Below are 21,611 nucleotides of genomic sequence, written 5' to 3' on the forward strand. Positions count from 1 at the left end.
AGGGTTGTAGGGGCTGGAGGAGTTTACAGAGATAGGGAGGGTTGTAGGAGCTGGAGGATGTTGCTGAGATAGGGAGGGTTGTAGGGGCTGGAGGCCTTCACAGAGATAGGGAATGTTGTAGGGGCTGGAGGAGGTTACAGAAATAGGGAGGGGTGTAGGGGCTGGAGGAGGTTACAGAGATAGGGAGGAGTGTAGGGGCTGGATGTAGTTACAGAGATTGGGAGGGCTGTATGGTCTGGAGGAGGTTACAGAGATAGGAAGGTTGTACAGGCTGGAGGAGGTTAAAGAGATAGGGAGGGTTGTAGGGGCTGGAGGAGGTTACAGAGTTAGGGAGGGGTGTAGGGGCTGGAGGTGGTTACAGAGATAGGGAGGAGTGTAGGGGCTGGAGGTGGTTTCAGAGATAGGGAGGGCTGTATGGTCTGGAGGATGTTACAGAGATAGGAAGGTTGTAGAGGCTGGAGGAGGTTACAGAGATAGGGAGGGTTGTAGGGGCTGGAGGAGGTTACAGAGATAGGGAGGGGTGTAGGGGCTGGAGGAGGTTACAGTGATAGGGAGGGTTGTAGGGGCTGGAGGAGGTTACAGAGATAGGGAGGGTTGTAGTGGCTGGAGGAGTTTACAGAGGTTGGGAGGCTTGTAGGGGCTGGAGGAGATTACTGAGATAGGGAGGGTTGTAGGGGCTGGAGGAGGTTACACAGATAATGAGGGTTGTAGGGGCTGGAGGAGTTTACAGAGATAGGGAGGGGTGTAGGGGCTGGAGGAGGTTACAGAGATAGGGAGGGTTGTAGGGGCTGGAGGAGGTTACAGAGATAGGGAGTGTTGTAGGGGCTGGAGGAGGTTACAGAGATAGGGAGGGGTGTAGGGGCTGGAGGAGGTTACAGAGATATGGAGGGTTGTAGGGGCTGGAGGAGGTTAGAGATAGGGAGGGGTGTAGGGGTTGGAGGAGGTTACAATGATAGGGAGGGTTGTAGGAGCTGGAGGAGGTTACAGTGATAGGGGGGGTTGTAGGGGCTGGAGGAGGTTACAGAGATAGGAGGGTTGTAGAGGCTGGAGGAGGTTACAGAGATAGGGCGGGTTGTAGAGGCTGGAGGAGGTTACAGAGATAGGGACAGTTGTAGGGGTCGGAGAAGGTTACAGAGATAGGGAGGGGTGTAGGGACTGGTGGAGGTTACAGAGATAGTGAGGGTTGTAGGGGCTGGAGGTGGTTGCAGAGATAGGGAGGGCTCTATGGTCCGGAGGAGGTTACAGGGATAGGAGGGTTGTAGAGGCTGGAGGAGGTTAAAGAGATAGGGAGGTTTGTAGGGGCTGGAGGAGGTTACAGAGTTAGGGAGGGGTGTAGGGGCTGGAGGTGGTTACAGAGATAGGGAGGAGTGTAGGGGCTGGAGGTGGTTTCAGAGATAGGGAGGGCTGTATGGTCTGGAGGATGTTACAGAGATAGGAAAGTTGTAGAGGCTGGAGGAGGTTACAGAGATAGGGAGGGTTGTAGGGGCTGGAGGAGGTTACAGAGATAGGGAGGGGTGTAGGGGCTGGAGGAGGTTACAGTGATAGGGAGGGTTGTAGGGGCTGGAGGAGGTTACAGAGATAGGGAGGGTTGTAGTGGCTGGAGGAGTTTACAGAGGTTGGGAGGCTTGTAGGGGCTGGAGGAGATTACTGAGATAGGGAGGGTTGTAGGGGCTGGAGGAGGTTACAGAGATAGGGAGGGTTGTAGGGGCTGGAGGATGTTACTGAGATAGGGAGGGTTGTAGGGGATGGAGGAGGGTACAGAGATAGGGAGGGGTGTAGGGGTTGGAGGAGATTACAGAGATAGGGAGGGGTGTAGGGGCTGGAGGAGGTTACAGAGATAGGGAGGAGTGTAGGGGGTGGAGGAGGTTACATCGATAGGGAGGGTTGTAGGGGTTGGAGGAGCTTACAGACATAGGGAGTGTTGTAGGGCCTGGAGGAGTTTACAGTGATAGGGAGGCATGTTGGGGCTGGAGGAGGTTACAGAGATAGGGAGGTTTGTAGGGCCTGGAGGAGGTTACAGATATAGGGAAGGTTGTAGGGCCGGGAAGAGTTTACAGAGATAGGGAGGGCTGTATGGTCTGGAGGAGATTACAGAGGTAGGACGGTTGTAGAGGCTTCAGGAGGTTAGAGACATAGAGATGGTTGTAAGGGCTGGAGGAGCTTACATAGATAGGGAGGGCTGTATGGTCTGGAGGAGGTTACAGAGAAAGGAGGGTTGTAGAGGCTGGAGGAGGTTACAGAGATAGGGAGGGCTCTATGGTCTGGAGGAGGTTACAGAGATAGGAGGGTTGTAGAGGCTGGAGGAGGTTACAGAGATAGGGAGGGTTGTAGGGTCTGGAGGAGGTTACACAGATAGGGAGGGTTGTAGGGGCTGGAGGAGGTTACAGATATAGGGAGTTGTAAGGGCTGGAGGAGGTTACAGAGATAGGGAGGGTTGTAGGGGCTGGAGGAGGTTACAGAGATAGGGAGGAGTGTAGGGGCTGGAGGGGGTTACAGAGATAGGGAGGGCTGTATGGTCTGGAGGAGGTTCATGAGGTAGGAGGGTTGTAGAGGCTGGAGGAGGTTACAGAGATAGCGAGGGTTGTAGGTGCTGAAGAAGGTTACAGAGATAGGGAGGGGTGTAGCGGCTGGAGGAGGTTACAGAGATAGGGAGGGTTGTAGGGGCTGGAGGAGTTTACAGAGATAGGGAGGGTTGTAGGAGCTGGAGGATGTTGCTGAGATAGGGAGGGTTGTAGGGGCTGGAGGCCTTCACAGAGATAGGGAATGTTGTAGGGGCTGGAGGAGGTTACAGAAATAGGGAGGGGTGTAGGGGCTGGAGGAGGTTACAGAGATAGGGAGGAGTGTAGGGGCTGGATGTAGTTACAGAGATTGGGAGGGCTGTATGGTCTGGAGGAGGTTACAGAGATAGGAAGGTTGTACAGGCTGGAGGAGGTTACAGAGATAGGGAGGGTTGTAGGGGCTGGAGGAGGTTACAGAGTTAGGGAGGGGTGTAGGGGCTGGAGGTGGTTACAGAGATAGGGAGGAGTGTAGGGGCTGGAGGTGGTTTCAGAGATAGGGAGGGCTGTATGGTCTGGAGGATGTTACAGAGATAGGAAGGTTGTAGAGGCTGGAGGAGGTTACAGAGATAGGGAGGGTTGTAGGGGCTGGAGGAGGTTACAGAGATAGGGAGGGGTGTAGGGGCTGGAGGAGGTTACAGTGATAGGGAGGGTTGTAGGGGCTGGAGGAGGTTACAGAGATAGGGAGGGTTGTAGTGGCTGGAGGAGTTTACAGAGGTTGGGAGGCTTGTAGGGGCTGGAGGAGATTACTGAGATAGGGAGGGTTGTAGGGGCTGGAGGAGGTTACACAGATAGTGAGGGTTGTAGGGGCTGGAGGAGTTTACAGAGATAGGGAGGGGTGTAGGGGCTGGAGGAGGTTACAGAGATAGGGAGGGTTGTAGGGGCTGGAGGAGGTTACAGAGATAGGGAGTGTTGTAGGGGCTGGAGGAGGTTACAGAGATAGGGAGGGGTGTAGGGGCTGGAGGAGGTTACAGAGATATGGAGGGTTGTAGGGGCTGGAGGAGGTTAGAGATAGGGAGGGGTGTAGGGGTTGGAGGAGGTTACAATGATAGGGAGGGTTGTAGGAGCTGGAGGAGGTTACAGTGATAGGGGGGGTTGTAGGGGCTGGAGGAGGTTACAGAGATAGGAGGGTTGTAGAGGCTGGAGGAGGTTACAGAGATAGGGCGGGTTGTAGAGGCTGGAGGAGGTTACAGAGATAGGGACAGTTGTAGGGGTCGGAGAAGGTTACAGAGATAGGGAGGGGTGTAGGGACTGGTGGAGGTTACAGAGATAGTGAGGGTTGTAGGGGCTGGAGGTGGTTGCAGAGATAGGGAGGGCTCTATGGTCCGGAGGAGGTTACAGGGATAGGAGGGTTGTAGAGGCTGGAGGAGGTTAAAGAGATAGGGAGGTTTGTAGGGGCTGGAGGAGGTTACAGAGTTAGGGAGGGGTGTAGGGGCTGGAGGTGGTTACAGAGATAGGGAGGAGTGTAGGGGCTGGAGGTGGTTTCAGAGATAGGGAGGGCTGTATGGTCTGGAGGATGTTACAGAGATAGGAAAGTTGTAGAGGCTGGAGGAGGTTACAGAGATAGGGAGGGTTGTAGGGGCTGGAGGAGGTTACAGAGATAGGGAGGGGTGTAGGGGCTGGAGGAGGTTACAGTGATAGGGAGGGTTGTAGGGGCTGGAGGAGGTTACAGAGATAGGGAGGGTTGTAGTGGCTGGAGGAGTTTACAGAGGTTGGGAGGCTTGTAGGGGCTGGAGGAGATTACTGAGATAGGGAGGGTTGTAGGGGCTGGAGGAGGTTACAGAGATAGGGAGGGTTGTAGGGGCTGGAGGATGTTACTGAGATAGGGAGGGTTGTAGGGGATGGAGGAGGGTACAGAGATAGGGAGGGGTGTAGGGGTTGGAGGAGATTACAGAGATAGGGAGGGGTGTAGGGGCTGGAGGAGGTTACAGTGATAGGGAGGGTTGTAGGGGCTGGAGGAGGTTACAGAGATAGGAGTGTTGTAGAGGCTGGAGGTGGTTACTGAGATATGGAGGGTTGTAAGGGCTGGAGGAGGTTTCATAGATAGGGAGGGCTTTAGGGGCTGGAGGAGGTTACAGAGATAGGGAAGGTTGTAGGGGCTGGAGGAGGTTACAGAGATAGGGAGGAGTGTAGGGGGTGGAGGAGGTTACATCGATAGGGAGGGTTGTAGGGGTTGGAGGAGCTTACAGACATAGGGAGTGTTGTAGGGCCTGGAGGAGTTTACAGTGATAGGGAGGCATGTAGTGGCTGGAGGAGGTTACAGAGATAGGGAGGTTTGTAGGGCCTGGAGGAGCTTACAGATATAGGGAGGGTTGTAGGGCCGGGAAGAATTTACAGGGATAGGGAGGGCTGTATGGTCTGGAGGAGGTTACAGAGGTAGGAAGGTTGTAGAGGCTGGAGGAGATCACAGAGATAGGGATGGTTGTAAGGGCTGGAGGAGGTTACATAGATAGGGAGGGCTGTATGGTCTTGAGGAGGTTGCTGAGATAGGAGAGTTGTAGAGGCTGGAGAAGGTTACAGAGATAGGGAGGGTTGTAGTGGCTGGAGGAGGTTACTGAGATAGGGAGGGTTGTAGAGGCTGGAGGAGGTTACAGAGATAGGGAGGGCTCTATGGTCTGGAGGAGGTTACAGAGATAAGAGGGTTGTAGAGGCTGGAGGAGGTTACAGAGATAGGGAGGGTTGTAAGGCCTGGATGTTGTTACAGAGATAGGGAGGAGTGTAGGGTCTGGAGGAGGTTACAGAGATATGGAGGGCTGTATGGTCTGGAGGAGGTTACTGAGATAGGAGGGTTGTAGAGGCTGGAGGAGGTTACAGAGATAAGGAGGGTTGTAGGTGCTGGAGAAGGTTACAGAGATAGTGAGGGGTGTAGGGGCTGGAGGAGTTTACAGTGATAGGGAGGTTTGTAGGGGCTGGAGGAGGTTACAGGGATAGGGAGGGTTGTAGGGGCTGGAGGAGTTTACAGAGATAGGGAGGGTTGTAGGAGCTGGAGGAGGTTACAGAGATAGGAGTGTTGTAGAGGCTGGAGGTGGTTACTGAGATATGGAGGGTTGTAAGGGCTGTAGGAGGTTTCATAGATAGGGAGGGCTTTAGGGGCTGGAGGAGGTTACAGAGATAGGGAAGGTTGTAGGGGCTGGAGGAGGTTACAGAGATAGGGAGGAGTGTAGGGGGTGGAGGAGGTTACATCGATAGGGAGGGTTGTAGGGGTTGGAGGAGCTTACAGACATAGGGAGTGTTGTAGGGCCTGGAGGAGTTTACAGTGATAGGGAGGCATGTAGTGGCTGGAGGAGGTTACAGAGATAGGGAGGGCTGTATGGTCTGGAGGAGGTTACAGAGGTAGGAAGGTTGTAGAGGCTGGAGGAGATCACAGAGATAGGGATGGTTGTAAGGGCTGGAGGAGGTTACATAGATAGGGAGGGCTGTATGGTCTTGAGGAGGTTGCTGAGATAGGAGAGTTGTAGAGGCTGGAGAAGGTTACAGAGATAGGGAGGGTTGTAGTGGCTGGAGGAGGTTACAGAGATAGGGAGGGTTGTAGAGGCTGGAGGAGGTTACAGAGATAGGGAGGGCTCTATGGTCTGGAGGAGGTTACAGGGATAAGAGGGTTGTAGAGGCTGGAGGAGGTTACAGACATAGGGAGGGTTGTAAGGCCTGGATGTTGTTACAGAGATAGGGAGGAGTGTAGGGTCTGGAGGAGGTTACAGAGATATGGAGGGCTGTATGGTCTGGAGGAGGTTACTGAGATAGGAGGGTTGTAGAGGCTGGAGGAGGTTACAGAGATAAGGAGGGTTGTAGGTGCTGGAGAAGGTTACAGAGATAGTGAGGGGTGTAGGGGCTGGAGGAGTTTACAGTGATAGGGAGGTTTGTAGGGGCTGGAGGAGGTTACAGGGATAGGGAGGGTTGTAGGGGCTGGAGGAGTTTACAGAGATAGGGAGGGTTGTAGGAGCTGGAGGAGGTTACTGAGATAGGGAGGGTTTTAGTGGCTGGAGGCGGTTACAGAGATAGGGAGGGTTGTAGTGGCTGGAGGAGGTTACAGAGATAGGGAGGATTGTAGGGGCTGGAGGGGGTTACAGAGATAGGGAGGGCTTTATGGTCTGGAGGATGTTACAGAGATAGGGTTGTAGAGGCTGGAGGAGGTTACAGAGATAGGGAGGGTTTTAGGGGCTGGAGGAGGTTACATAGATAGGGAGGGTTGTAGGGGCTGTAGGAGTTTACAGAGATAGGGAGGGCTGTATGTTTTGGAGGATGTTACAGAGATAGGAGGGTTGTAGAGGCTGGAGGAGGTTACAGAGATAGGGAGGTTTGTAGGGGCTGTAGGAGGTTACGGAGATAGTGAGGGTTGTAGGGGCTGGAGGAGGTTACAGAGATAGGGAGGGTTGTAGGGCCTGAAGGGGGTTACAGAGATAGGGAGGGTTGTAGGGGCTGGAGGAGGTTACAGAGATAGGGAGGGTTGTAGGGGCTGGAGGATTTTACAGAGATAGGGAGGGTTGTAGGGCCTGAAGGAGTTTACAGAGATAAATGGGTTGTCGGGGCTGGAGGAGGTTACAGAGATAGGGAGGGTTGTAGGGCCTGAAGGAGGTTACAGAGATAGGGAGGGTTGTAGGGTCTGGAGGAGGTTACAAAGATAGGGAGGGTTGTAGTGTCTGGAGGAGGTTACAGGTTACACAGATAGGGGGGGTTGTAGGGGCTGGAGGAGGTTACAGAGATAGGGAATTGTAAGTGCTGGAGGAGGTTACAGAGATAGGGAGGGTTGTAGGGGCTGGTGGAGGTTACATAGATAGGGTGGGTTATAGGGGCTGGAGGAGGTTACAGAGATAGGGAGGGGTGTAGGGGCTGGAGGAGGTTACAGAGATAGGGAGGGGTGTAGTGGTTGGAGGAGGTTACAGAGATAGTGAGGGGTGTAGGGGCTGGAGGAGGTTACGGAGATACGGAGGGTTGTAGGGGCTGCAGGAGGTTACAGAGATAGGGAGGGTTGTAGAGGCTGGAGGATGTTACAGAGATAGGGAGGGTTGTAGTGGCTGGAGGAGGTCACAGAGATAGGGAGGAGTGTAGGGGCTGGAGGGGGTTACAGAGATAGGGAGGGCTGTATGGTCTGGAGGATGTTACAGAGATAGGGTTGTATAGGCTGGAGGAGGTTACAGAGATAGGGAGGGTTTTAGGGGCTGGAGGAGGTTACATAGATAGGGAGGGTTGTAGGGGCTGTAGGAGTTTACAGAGATAGGGAGGGCTGTATGTTTTGGAGGATGTTACAGAGATAGGAGGGTTGTAGAGGCTGGAGGAGGTTACAGAGATAGGGAGGTTTGTAGGGGCTGGAGGAGGTTACGGAGATAGGGAGGGTTGTAGGGGCTGGAGAAGGTTACAGAGATAGGGAGGGTTGTAGGGCCTGAAGGGGGTTACAGAGATAGGGAGGGTTGTAGGGGCTGGAGGAGGTTACAGAGATAGGGAGGGTTGTAGGGGCTGGAGGATTTTACAGAGATAGGGAGGGTTGTAGGGCCTGAAGGAGGTTACAGAGATAAATGGGTTGTCGGGGCTGGAGGAGGTTACAGAGATAGGGAGGGTTGTTGGGCCTGAAGGAGGTTACAGAGATAGGGAGGGTTGTAGGGTCTGGAGGAGGTTACAAAGATAGGGAGCGTTGTAGTGTCTGGAGGAGGTTACACAGATAGGGAGGGTTGTAGGGGCTGGAGGAGGTTACAGAGATAGGGAATTGTAAGTGCTGGAGGAGGTTACAGAGATAGGGAGGGTCGTAGGGGCTGGTGGAGGTTACATAGATAGGGTGGGTTATAGGGGCTGGAGGAGGTTACAGAGATAGGGAGTGGTGTAGGGGCTGGAGGAGGTTACAGAGATAGGGAGGGGTGTAGTGGTTGGAGGAGGTTACGGAGATAGTGAGGGGTGTAGGGGCTGGAGGAGGTTACGGAGATAGGGAGGGTTGTAGAGGCTGGAGGATGTTACAGAGATAGGGAGGGTTGTAAGGCCTGGATGTTGTTACAGAGATAGGGAGGAGTGTAGGGGCTGGAGGGGGTTACAGAGATAGGGAGGGCTGTATGGTCTGGAGGAGGTTACTGAGATAGGAGAGTTGTAGATGCTGGAGGAGGTTACAGAGATAGGGAGCGTTGTAGGTGCTGGAGAAGGTTACAGAGATAGTGAGGGTTGTAGGGGCTGGAGGAGTTTACAGGGATAGGGAGGGTTGTAGGGGCTGGAGGAGTTTACAGAGATAGGGAGGGTTGTAGGGGCTGGAGGAGGTTACTGAGATAGGGAGGGGTTTAGGGCCTGGAGGAGGTTACAGAGATAGGGAGGGCTGTATGGTCTGGAGGAGGTTACTGAGATAGGAGAGTTGTAGATGCTGGAGGAGGTTACAGAGATAGGGAGCGTTGTAGGTGCTGGAGAAGGTTACAGAGATAGGGAGGGTTGTAGGGCCTGAAGGGGGTTACAGAGATAGGGAGGTTTGTAGGGGCTGGAGGAGGTTACAGAGATATGGAGGGTTGTAGGGGCTGGAGGATTTTACAGAGATAGGGAGGGTTGTAGGGCCTGAAGGAGGTTACAGAGATAAATGGGTTGTAGGGGCTGGAGGAGGTTACAGAGATAGGGAGGGTTGTTGGGCCTGAAGGAGGTTACAGAGATAGGGAGGTTTGTAGGGGCTGGAGGAGGTTACAGAGATAGGGAGGTTTGTAGGGGCTGGAGGAGTTTACAGTGATAGGGAGGGTTGTAGGGGCTGGAGGAGGTTACAGAGATAGGGAGGGTAGTAGGGACTGGAGGAGGTTACAGAGTTAGGGAGGTTTGTAGGGGCTGGAGAAGGTTACTGATATAGGGAGGGCTGTACGGGCTGGAGGCAGTTACAGAGATAGGGAGGGCTGTATGGTCTGGAGGAGGTTCATGAGATAGGAGGGTTGTAGAGGCTGGAGGAGGTTACAGTGATTGGCTTTTAGGGGCTGGAGGAGGTTACTGAGATATGGAGGGGTGTAGCGGCTGGAGGAGGTTACAGAGATAGGGAGAGCGAGTTTGGGGAGAGTGACCATGCTGAACAGGAGTATTCCCTGCGGCGGTAGTTGATGACGTCACAGGGTGAGGGCGGGGCCATGGTGAGAAATTGAATTGGTGATGATTTCCTAGCGGAAGTATCCCCTGAAGAGTTTCAGTCCAGGAAACTTCCAGCCAATGTTGGAATCTCCGTAATCTGAATTATTTTCCAGGTCTGCAGGATTATTTTTAGGGAAGCTTGGTGAGGAAGGTGAAGAATTTTATCATGGTGGGAGCTGATTGGTTGAATTTTGTTTTGATGATGAAATTTCAAAATAAAATTGTGACTGGGGGGTGGTGGGGGTGGAAGCTTGATGAAATATGATTGGTGAACAACTAAATTAGAAATTAACCCAATAAAAAACGGGGTAAAAACCTTGAAATAAATTCCTCAGGCCATTACATGAAGGGGATTGAGTTTAATTAACCCATTAACGTGGAAAACAGTTCCTTAATTGAAATAGAATCTTACAGAGTCCATTTGGCCCATTGAGTCTGCACTGGCTCTTAGAAAGTAACTTTTTTTTATATAGTCGTTCTTGGGATGTGGGCGTCGCTGGCTAGGCCAGCATTTATTGCCCATCCCTGATTGCCCTTGTTCAGAGGGGCATTTAAGAGTCAACCACATTGCTGTGGATCTGGAGTCACATGTAGGCCAGACCAGGTAAGGACAGCAGATTTCCTTCCCTAAAGGACATTAGTGACCCGGATGGGTCTTTATAACAATTGACAATGATTTCATGGTCATCTTCAGACTTTTAATCCCAGAATTTTTATTGAATTCAAATTCCACCATTTGCTGAGGTGGGATTCAAACTTGGGCCCCCAGAGCATTACCCTGGGCCTCTGGAATACCAGTCCAGGGACAAAACCACCACACTGCCTCCCCTGTAAATCCAGCCATTCCCAGGATAGCACTCTGGAGAGCCGCTATTGGGTAATTGTATTCAATGTCACCGCTTGGGATTTTCTTAATGAGGAAGAAACCAGTTGACACAAAATGGTCACGGTGTGTACACCAGATGTGAGAAACCCAGGAAACTTTAATAAATATCCCATAGAGTTGCGTGTATATACAAACATACTTATTTCCTCAAAATTACATTTTTCCAGAGAGCATGCACAGGTAGAATTAGACAGAGTACAAAGCACAGAAACAGGCCATTTAGCCCAACTGATCCATGCTATGCTGTGATGCTCCATCCTATCCCTTTCTCCATCATGTGTTTATCCAGCTTCCCCTTAACTCTATACTCCTCACCTCAACCGCTGCCTATGGAAGCGAGTCTCACATTCTCACCACTCCCAGTATAAAAAGTTTTCTCCTGAATTCCCGATTGGATTTATTAGTGACTGTCTCATGTTGATGGCCATAAGAACATAAGTATTAGGGGCAGGAGTAGGGCATTTGACCCCCTGCCTGTTCTGCCATTCAATAAGATCATGGCTGACCTGACTGTGGTCTTATCTTCACTTTCCTGTCTGCTCCCCCATCAACATTGACTCCCTTGTCAATCAAAAATCTGTCTAACGCAGCCTTGAATATTTTCAGTGAGCCAGCCTCCACTGGTCTCTTAGGAAGAGAATTCCCCTGACTAACAACCCTCTGAGAGAAAAAATTCTTCCTCATCTCCATCTTAAATGCAAGACCCCTTATTTTTAAACTGTGTCCCCTAGTTCCAGATTCCCACACAAGAGGGAAACATCCTCTCAGTATCTGCCCTGTCAAGCACCCTCTCAGAGTCTTATATGTTTCAGTAAGGTCTCTCAGTTTTGGACTTGCCCACAATTGAAGCACCTTCTCAAAGTCTACCCTATCAAATACTTTCACCATTTCAAATTCTCTGTTTGTTACCCTTCAGCCAACTTCGGTTTTCGAGAAAAAAGTGCCCCAATCTGTTCGGCCTTTCCTGATGGGTATAAGCTCTCAGCTCCGGTACCATCCTCGTGAAACTCTTTTTCCACCTTGTCCGGTGCCTCTAAATCTTTTTACCCCAGGTTGAAACTACAGAAACTGACAGTGAAGTGTCCTTTCCAAATAGCACATTGAAACAGTCTGACTTAGGAGAAACCTGAAGGAGTCGAACCATAATCCCTTCCCTTTGGTGCATTTGGTATCCAATTTATAGTTGCACCAACATAATCCAATTAAAGCTAATTGAGTCTGTCTTGTGAAAGGAAGAGTCTGTCACACTTACAAAAAGCCATTTTGGAGGCCTGTTCTATGTGATTTTGCCTTTATTGGTTATCAATAGCACTTTGTACATTGAGTTTGGCACTCAATAGACCAACTGTCCTCCCAAGAAAGGAGTCCATGGATAGTAAGTCGACATGAGGTTGAAAGAATAATTACATTTTAAGCCTGGAAACGCTGGAGGCTGTTAGCAAACTGGTTTCAGGAAATTGACTTTGTTCAGTGTCTGCGCGATCTTACACCATCAGTAATAGGCATTACCATGAGTGCATTCAAGAGATGTAGAGAGTAGGAAGTTGTGTCAATATTAATTAGCGTAGACAGGTTGAGTGTTCCACTGCTAACTGTACGGTAATTCAGGAATCTGGAGACTCTTGGCATCCATGGAATGTAGCATTCTGACTCTCAACACTGACACAGAAAAAGTATGTTCGTAATCACTTTCAAGATATCCTCTTTTTATTCTTTCCAAACTTGGTGTGCCTTCAGAACAGAGGCTGTGTTTGACCTTTCACCTGGGTTCTCTGTGCAAGAAAAAGACTCCTGTGATGTTACCCATTTAAGGATTACATACAAGACACTGGGATTGGACAAGTCAACGTGCGGTGTATAAAACAAGTACATGGGTGGTCTATAATAGGCCCATGCTTTTCTGTTCATGAGTTACATTGACATGTACCATAGATCCACAAGGTCACAGTTTAGTCGCAGTTCTCATTAATGTCTTATGTCATTGGTACTGACAGGTCCAAATCTCAGATTGATCCATCAATGAGGCATCAGCACAAAGAAATAACCCTTTCCAAACCTCCAGTCTCAGCATAAACCAATAGCAGCATTGAGTTTCCTACAGATTTGAGGATTGGGCTGAGGAAGAGCCCATTGCTCTAGGAGCGTAGTTGTAGATCAGGAGCATCCAAAATGTAGCCGTTTAAAGGCTTTCATCTTTCTGCTTTCATCACTTGCTGGGTGAGTTGTGTCCCTAACCGGTAATATTTGTGGAAAACAGCCTCACCTGTAGACTTAAAAAGAGAGAACTTGCATTTCTATAATGCCTTTCATGACCTTAGGACATTCCAGAGTGATTTACCATCAATTTTCCTCTTTTATTCTTTCAAGGGATGTGAGTGTCTCTGGCAAGACCAGAATTTGTGGCCCATCCTTAATTGCCCTTGAATTAAGTGGCTTACATTGCTGTGGGTCTGGAGTCACATGTAGGCTAGACCAGGGTAAAGATGGCAGATTTCCTTCCCAAAAGGACAATAGTGAACCAGATGAGTTTTTACAATAATGATAGTTGCATGTTCACCATCACTGAGACTAGCTTTATATTCTAGATTTTATTAATTAAATTTAAATTCCACCAGCTGCCGTGATGGGATTTGAACCCATACCCCCCAGAGCATTAGTTTGGGACCTCTGGATTACTAGTCCAGTGATGTTGCCACTATGTCATCATCTAGCCACTTTTAATTAAGTCAATTAGTAATTTTGAAGTGCTCCCACTGTCATATTTCAGGAAGCATGGCAGCCAATTTGTGCATAGCAAGCTCCCACAAACAATAAGCAATCAGATAAACGACCAGATAACCTGTTTTAAATGTTGGCAGATTGATGAATGTTGGTCAATTCACACTATTAGTCCTGCTCCCAACCAGTGAACCTGGAAAGTTTTCTTCTTCCAATCAGGGATGTATTTATGTTGAGACGGTAAAAAAACCCACAAAATCAGGAGAAATTCCTGTCGTGCAGTTAATAACTCTGGTAGCAATTTGATCCTGTTTCAGATGTCTGGCTCCAACCAGATGTGCAGTTTCACATCTGTCCATGGCTGATCTAACAAGGGAGCGTGAAATTAACTGAAACCAATTTCTCAGTGTTGAAAGACTATCTGTGAGCCATCGCCTTAATTCTCCTGAGGCGTTTCCCAGCTGCTATTTGAAGCGTTTAATCTTAAGGTCTATGATATTGGAAACTGATGCATGGACTGGTTACCTAAGACTTCAGTAACTAAGACTTCAGCAGCATTTACATTCCAGCTGTTATCCTCGGTCAGAAATGGTTCTGCTTCAAATTCATTCTGAGTTAATAAGGATAAATTCTCCAAGAATTCTACCCCACTATCATAAGATCATAAAGCCTTACCACACAGAAGGAGGCTATTCGGCCCATCATTCCTGTGCCAGCTCTTTGAAAGAGCTATCAATTAATCCCACACCCCCGCTCTTTCCCTATGGTTCTGAATGCATGGCTGGTAAAAATTGATCTAACACAGCACACTTCTCCTGATTTTTAGTGCAGTGATCTCAATGAATTTACACATATCCAGTAAACGCAGATTAAATCTGGAGTCCAGGTCGGCCCTGATACAGAGTAAATTAAACCTGGAGTCAGGGTTGACCCTGACACGGAATGATCGAATTCTGTGTGTTCCTGTGGACCTGGATAAGTCAGTCTGTCCAAGGTTGTCAGTGGAAATCTCCCTCTGTCCCTTTCCCTTAATGTAGCAAATATATGGGGTCGGATTTTTTTCAGAATTGTTGCCTTTATTTGGGTTTTTTTGCGATGGAATGAATGCAATGAGGCAGTGAGTGAGGCACGCTTGGTTAAGAAAAACAGCACTCGAATTCTCCCCTCAGAAAGCAGCTATTTTTGGGAACTTGCTGTGTGAAAATTGGCTGCCACATTACCTACATAAGAATAGTGGCTACATTTCAAAAAGTACTTCACTGGTTGTAAAACACTTTGGGATGTCCTGAGATCATGAAAGATGCTATAGAAACGCAACTTTTGTCTTTCTTTCACTGAGTGCACTCGGTGCAGGGAGAGGGCAGACATGAACCTGCTAACAAAGAACACAACCTGACTCTCTCCCTGGAGCATGTTTCACTCAAAAAATGATAACTGTTTGACACATTTCTAATGGAAAAAATTCAAGGTGATGTTTCTCAGCTCCAACAAGGTTCCTGCTCTAATAGCATGAATACAGTATTCAAAACAATCCCACAAGTGTAATCCCTGAATTTGAGTCAGTTCTGAGTTGGTAACAAACTCTCAGCTGTTTCAGACATTGTGAAATAATAGACTAAATTATGAGAAAACAAATGCCTGTAATGTGTATCCAGCTGTAGCTCAGCTCTCAGACATGCTGTCAAAGGCTAGGTCAGTGATTTCACCATCCCACAGATTGGCTAACAGAATCAAACCATTAAAATGTTGCAAACTGAGTCAGAGGGAAAGTGAGTCAAAATGGATTGACATGTGACTTGACCTCTGCAATTGTAGACTGCTCCAGATAGCCCCGGTGCTCCATCACCGGCCCACTCTGAGCGTGGGGATCAGTGTAGAGGCATTCACTGTTTGTAAAAGAACTGGAACACTGCCACACGACTAGCGGAGGGAGGAGGGATAGAGGCTTCCAATGGTAGATTTCGATGAGGAAAGATGGAGCGGGGGACAAACACCAGCATGGAATAGTTGGGCTGAATGGCCTGTTTCTGTGCCGTCTATCCCATGTAACCCGATGTAATGTAGGTTAATGTACGTCATGTAAGTTAAGAACAATGGCACCAAAACTCAGGTGTGAATGAGCTGGAAGGGTCCTGGTTCAATCTTCCCTTTAAAGTTCAGTTGCTGGGCGCAGTTAGTTTTATTCAGTGCTGCATGACCACAGTGAGTGTGTGGTATTTCTCAGGGAACAAGTCCTGAGCGGTACCACACACTCGCACAACTTCAAGGAGACATTGCTCAGGCCCTCGGTACACAACGGGTTCCCAGCCTAAGTCGGTGAATTCAGTAGCAACGTATTTTTAGTTGGGACGTGGGCACTGGCAAGGCCACATTTAATGCCTGAGTGTGTTAGGGGTCAATCGTGCAGCATGGGACTGCAGTCACCTGCAGTCACCGGTATGGGGCACAGGTTCCATCCCCTGAAGGATAATAATGACCAGTTCTTTTCCTTTGTGACAGTTCAGCACATTTGAGGTTTTTTTCCTGATGTAAACCCAATTCAGTTTAACAACCCCTCAGCTGTTAGTTCAGTACCAAAGCCGATAGGCTTAAGATTATAAGAAATTGGAGGGAAAGCCATTCAGCCCATCAGACCTGCTACACCATTCAGTAAGATCATGGCAGATTTGATCATGTCCTTCATTCCATTTTCCTGCCTGTCTCCCATTCCCTCGACCCCCTTGTCGATCAAAAATCTGTCTAACTCAGTCTTGAATATGTTCGATGACCCAGCCTCCTCTGCTCTCTGAGGAAGAGAATCCCAAACACTGATGACTCTCCTGAGAGAAGAAATTCCTCCTCATCTCAGTCTTAAATGAGAGAGCCCTTATTTTTAAACGGTGCCCTCTCGTTCTAGACACCCCGCCGCCCCCAACCCCTACCCCCAGGAGGGGAAACATCCTCTTAGCATCTACCCTGTCAAGCTCCCTCAAAATCTTATATGATTCAATTAAATCACCTTCTTCTAAATAAAATATAGACCCAACTTGCACCTTTCCTCATGATAAGACAACCCCTTCATCCCAGGAAGTGAACCTTTTCTAAACTGCTTCCAATTCAAAGATGTCCCTACTTAAGGAGACCAAAGCTGTATACAGTACTCTAGGTGAATGCCCTGTACAGCAGTAGCAAAACTTCCCTACTTTTATACTCCACCCGCTTTTTGTGATTCATGCACCAGGACACCCAGATCCCTCTGCACTGCAGCATTCTGCAGCCTCTCTCTAATTAAATTATATCCTGCTTTTCTATTCTTCCTGCTACAATGGACAAACTCACATTTTCCCACATTATACTCCATCCCGAGGTGATGAAAGGAGCTGTAGAAATGCACATTCTTTCTGTTTGTTTATCATTAAGATAAGGCTTAGTTTGGTGTCAGTGTCCCTGGTGTCAGTGTCCTATAACTAACACGCCACAGGCCGGTGTTCCTCACCCATACCCTGACAACGATGAAGGAACTGCTGCCTCGCTCTCGTTTGTAAGGAGACCATTTTGAAGTTATCTCCAATGTTCAAGGGGTCTGCTCTCAGTCCTCAGCCTTGAGCCCCCAGTTGCTGCCAATCTGGTCTGGTTTTACCAGGTGCACTCTGCAGCTCTCTGTAAGGGCCAAGGGAATTGAAATGTTCAGAGTACAGATCTCCTTCCCCTTGTCCTGTCCCTGTCGTCCCATCTGCCCCACTGGCCTAGTCAGGGGCAAAAGGTTCTTATAACCCCTCCATTCCAAAGTCCAATGGATACCTCAATTCAAGAAAGGAGGGAAACAGAAAGCAGGAATGGTTAGCCTAACGTCTGTCACAGGGAATACACTGGAATCCATTATTAAGGAGGTAGTAGCTGGACATTTAGGAAATCATAATACAATCAGGCAGAGTCAACATGGCTTTGTGAAAGGGAAACTGTGTTTGACATACTTATTAGAGTTCTTTGAGGATGTAACAAGCAGAGTGGATAAAGGGGAACCAGTAGATGGAGTGTAGTCGGATTTCCAAAAGGCATTTGATAAGGTGTCATATAAAAGGTTACTCCATAAGATAAGAGTTCATGGTGCTAGGGGTGATATATTAGTAAGTTGTGAGAAGGACATAATAGAGAGTCTGCAAAGGGATATAAAAAGGTTAAGTAATGGGTAAAAATTTGGCAGGTGCACCGTCCCATTAAACTACTGGGGAATCGTTAAAACCCTCAAAAGCTGCACAATCAAATAGGCACAGGCAGTCTGAACACGTCAGACCACAAGGAGAAAGAACAATTTCATCCTTTCCAGGTGTTCCCCTGTTCCTGGGGATTCCCTGTTCCAGGTGTTCCCCTGTTCCTGGGGATTCTCTATTCCAGGTGTTCCACTGTTCCTGGGGATTCCCTGTTCCTGGGGATTCTCTATTCCAGGTGTTCCCCTGTTCCTGGGGATTCCCTGTTCCAGGTGTTCCCATGTTCCTGGGGATTCCCCTGTTCCAGGTGTTCCCATGTTCCTGGGGATTCCCCTGTTCCAGGTGTTCCCCTGTTCCTGGGGATTCCCTGTTCCAGGTGTTCCCCTGTTCCAGGTGTTCCCACTGTTCCAGGTGTTCCCCTGTTCCTGGGGATTCCCTGTTCCAGGTGTTCCCCTGTTCCTGGGGATTCCCTGTTCCAGGTGTTCCCCTGTTCCTGGGGATTCCCTGTTCCAGGTGTTCCCCTGTTCCTGGGGATTCCCTGTTCCAGGTGTTCCCCTGTTCCTGGGGATTCCCTGTTCCTGGGTATTCCCTGTTCCTGGGGATTCCTTGTTCCTGGGGATTCCCTCTTCTGGGGTTTGTTGGAAACATCACAAAAAGAGATTACAGATGAAAATGAAGTCAAGCAGTTATTCTGTCTTCTACCGTCCTGAGCTACTTGTTTCTGTGCAGGATGTATCCCCTGAGTACATTGGGTTAATTCCCCTGATACTAATTGCACCATATCATTAACCCCACTTCATGGGAACAAACTGCATTCGACAGCCCAGAACCACAATCCAACCACCTAGTGCCCTCTTGGTTAAACCACTGCTGCTCTGTTTCCAATTGAAAACTGATGTCAATATTATTGTCTTTGTGTGAATCATCTCTGCCCACTGAATTCTCTCAGCATTATCATACAACGTTGCTATCCCTAGAGAGGAAGTGTCGATTTTATGAAGAAATTCTTCTGGTTAAGAATCTTGAACTTGTAACTATATTGAGGCAAGAACAGAGTCGGTCAGGTTACAGTCAGAACAATAGAAAGATTTACATTACTATAGCGCCTTTCATGACCTCAGGTGACCTAAAGTGCTTTGCAGCCAGTGAAGCATTTTTGCAGTGTAGTCACTGCTGTAATGTAGGGAATACTACAGTCCATCTGCGCACAGCAAGCTCCCAAAAACAACAATCAGATAATGGTTATGTCAACTTTTGTTTAATGACTTTGGTTGAGGGATAAGTATTGTCCAGAACAACAATGAAAAGTCCCCTGCTCTTCTTCAAAATAATGACCTAGGCAACATTTAAATCCACCTGAGAGGACAGATGGGCTTTCACTTAATGTCTCATCCAGAAGATAGCACCTTGCTCAGAGATCACTGCAGTGCCCCCTCAGTACTGACCCTCTGACAGTGCAGCACTCCCTCAGTACTGACCCTCTGACAATGCAGCACTCCCTCAGTACTGACCCTCTGACAGTGCGGCACTCCCTCAGTACTGACCCTCTGACAGTGCGGCACTCCCTCAGTACTGACCCTCTGACAGTGCAGCACTCCCTCAGTACTGACCCTCTGACAGTGCAGCACTCCCTCAGTACTGACCCTTTGACAGGATACCGGGTGTGCCAGTCTGGACTATAGGCTGAAGGCTCTGGAGTGGACCTGAAATCCACAACCTTTGACTCTGAGGCGAGAGTGAGTGCTGTCCATTAAGCCATGAATTAACTGATGTGGAGTGAGATGGTCAATTTCTGCTCAATTTCCAATGTGGATGTGATCCTTGTATTGATTTCAGCTGCAGTGAGTTGTTCCCAAGGTGTTTACCAAGTATACTGAGGTTGATACTGGTGCAGTTTACCAGAGTAACTCACCTCATTCAGACAAACAATAGTTCTGTATCGAAATGGTTTCATCACATTTGGAGAAACAAATATTGATTTCAAATATCTCTGAGTCTTCTCCCAGGGTAACAGTCATAATGGAATCTGATGATGAGACCATAATGATTTTTCTCTACTGCACTGGTTAGTGTACAGAGCCGTGAACAGTGAGGACAGAGTTGGGTAACGTTGGCCAGCTCCAACAGATTGTGAGAAACAATCTGACACCATCCAGTCCCATTGAAAATGACCAGTTAAGTTATCATAAACTGCATGTCCTTTAACTGTGGACTGCGACACAGACATCAATCTTGGGCCATTGGAAAGTATCACCACAGTATTTGCATGCATGTTTGTTCTTATTGTCAATAACTGCAACGCTACCTACACTCAATCACTTCACTGAATCATTGCATCAACTCCAGCCACTCTCTGGCTTTCTGTCGCTATTTATTTTCCACCTATCAAATTCATTACTCAGCTCCCTTGTTTCCCACGCTCTCCTTGTGACTGATTTAATCGCTGTGCCAAATGTGACTGTCACTTCAATGCTGTTGTGAGACTAGCAATGTGCCAAGACTAAAGAGATCTACCTTCACACATAGCTAAGAAGCAACATTGCCCAGGGGAGAATCAACGTGGAACCAATACCATGGATTCAAACCAGGCCATTCAGGGGTGATGTCAGGGAGCACAGCTTCACACTAAGGGGAGTGGAAATCTGGAACTCTCTCCCCCAAAAAGTTGTTAGGGCTGGGGGCCAATTGAAAATTTCAAACTGTGATAGACTTTTATTGGGCATAGGGATAAAGGGTTATGGAATCAAAGTGGGTGGATGGAGATAAGTTGGAATTCAGCCATGATCTGCTTGATTGGTGGGATAGGTTGGAGGGGCTGAATGGACTCCTCATATTCCTTTGATTGGAGTTAATTGACTGGAAGGATAGGTTTCAATGGGAGGATTAACATACCGAAAGTGTTCTTGGTCACAGGATGTTGACCCCCTCTTTGTGCCCGTATCTAACCCATTCCCACTCTTTCTCTGTCCTAACTCTGTATAACTCTGAACTCCACAAGTGAGTTACCTGTCCCCAGGTCAATGCACCAGGCTGATTCCTTTTGGATTTTGCAAAGTAGCTTACAATTGCCTTTAACATTTGCAAGTGAATAATGTGAAACTTTTGTCAAACACAAAAGAGATAAAGACTAACTCCTTAAATATCTGTTGAGTCACATTTTGCTTTCATTTCTTGTTTTCTCCTAGGGTGGAAAATCGTACTCAGGACCCTGTAATGGGAGAGACTGCAGTGCAGGATGCCAGTGCTTCCCAGAGAAAGGAGCCAGAGTGAGTACACACTGTCGGATTGCTAAATTTACAGGGCTTTGGGAGTGCTCAGTGAATACAGATTAGGATGGACATTCTCCTGTCCTTCCCTCTACCTTCCTTCACAAGAGTTTCAGGCAATAGCATTACGATGATGTGACAGCTTCCAGCAGCCTCACCCAGCCCCCTGTATACAGCACACTGCCTGATTGAGGCTGGCACTGGACTAGACTCCTCACTGAGAGAGAGATTCCTGAATGTGGGATTGGTTCCTCACTGTCATCCAAGCTCGATAAACGGCTTGATATCTGGAATAGAGCAGGTAGCCGCATCAACCTAATGTCGAGTTCTAGGTTGGTTCCAGTCGTTGGTTCATCGTTCCTGGAATAGACCGGAACCTTCAAGGTCAGCAGCAACTGGCAGTATTTTGGATGTAAGGTTCACGTTGAGAGCGGGGGCAGGCTCCAAGCAGAATTGGGAAGGTGTGACAGAATCAGGGGTCCTCCAGTGATCGCTACCACCTTGAGGCAGCCACTATTATGTTAAATCTGCGAGTTCCGCACTTTGAACAGTTATTATCAATATTAAAGCATTACGTGATCTGCAGCCCATTGAGTTATTGTGTCAGGGACCAGAAGAGAAACAAATGCAATTTTACAGTATATTCTGAAAAGAGAAATATGTTACCCAAGCTTTTTGTCTTGCACTCATCAGGACAAACGCAAGAATGCCAAATTTCAAACAATCACAACAGTTTACACTAACGGAGAAAAAAGGGTGCTGATTGGCTGTCAAGTCAACTCTGATTGGCTGAGGCATTTCCATGAAAAAAGCAACAGGGAACTAACTATAAGCTCCCCAAACTCCCGGGTAATTCAAAAAAGGCAAAAGGCTTGAACATATTCCTTTTGTTTGCAGAGACTGGGTCCCTGTGTATGAATGTATGTTGCTC

General features: G+C 48.5%; 1 protein-coding gene across 1 annotated transcript in view; it reads left to right on the forward strand.

The window, feature by feature from the left end:
• Nucleotides 1–21,611, forward strand: part of LOC121283943 (collagen alpha-6(IV) chain-like) — a 254,424-nt gene that overhangs the window by 17,462 nt on the left and 215,351 nt on the right. The window contains exon 3 of the mRNA XM_041198738.1: nt 20,600–20,680. Coding sequence (XP_041054672.1) covers nt 20,600–20,680 — 81 coding nt within the window. The remainder of the gene's footprint in view (nt 1–20,599; nt 20,681–21,611) is intronic.

The sequence above is a fragment of the Carcharodon carcharias genome, chromosome 11 (assembly GCF_017639515.1).
Source record: "Carcharodon carcharias isolate sCarCar2 chromosome 11, sCarCar2.pri, whole genome shotgun sequence".
NCBI classification, from domain to species: domain Eukaryota; kingdom Metazoa; phylum Chordata; class Chondrichthyes; order Lamniformes; family Lamnidae; genus Carcharodon; species Carcharodon carcharias.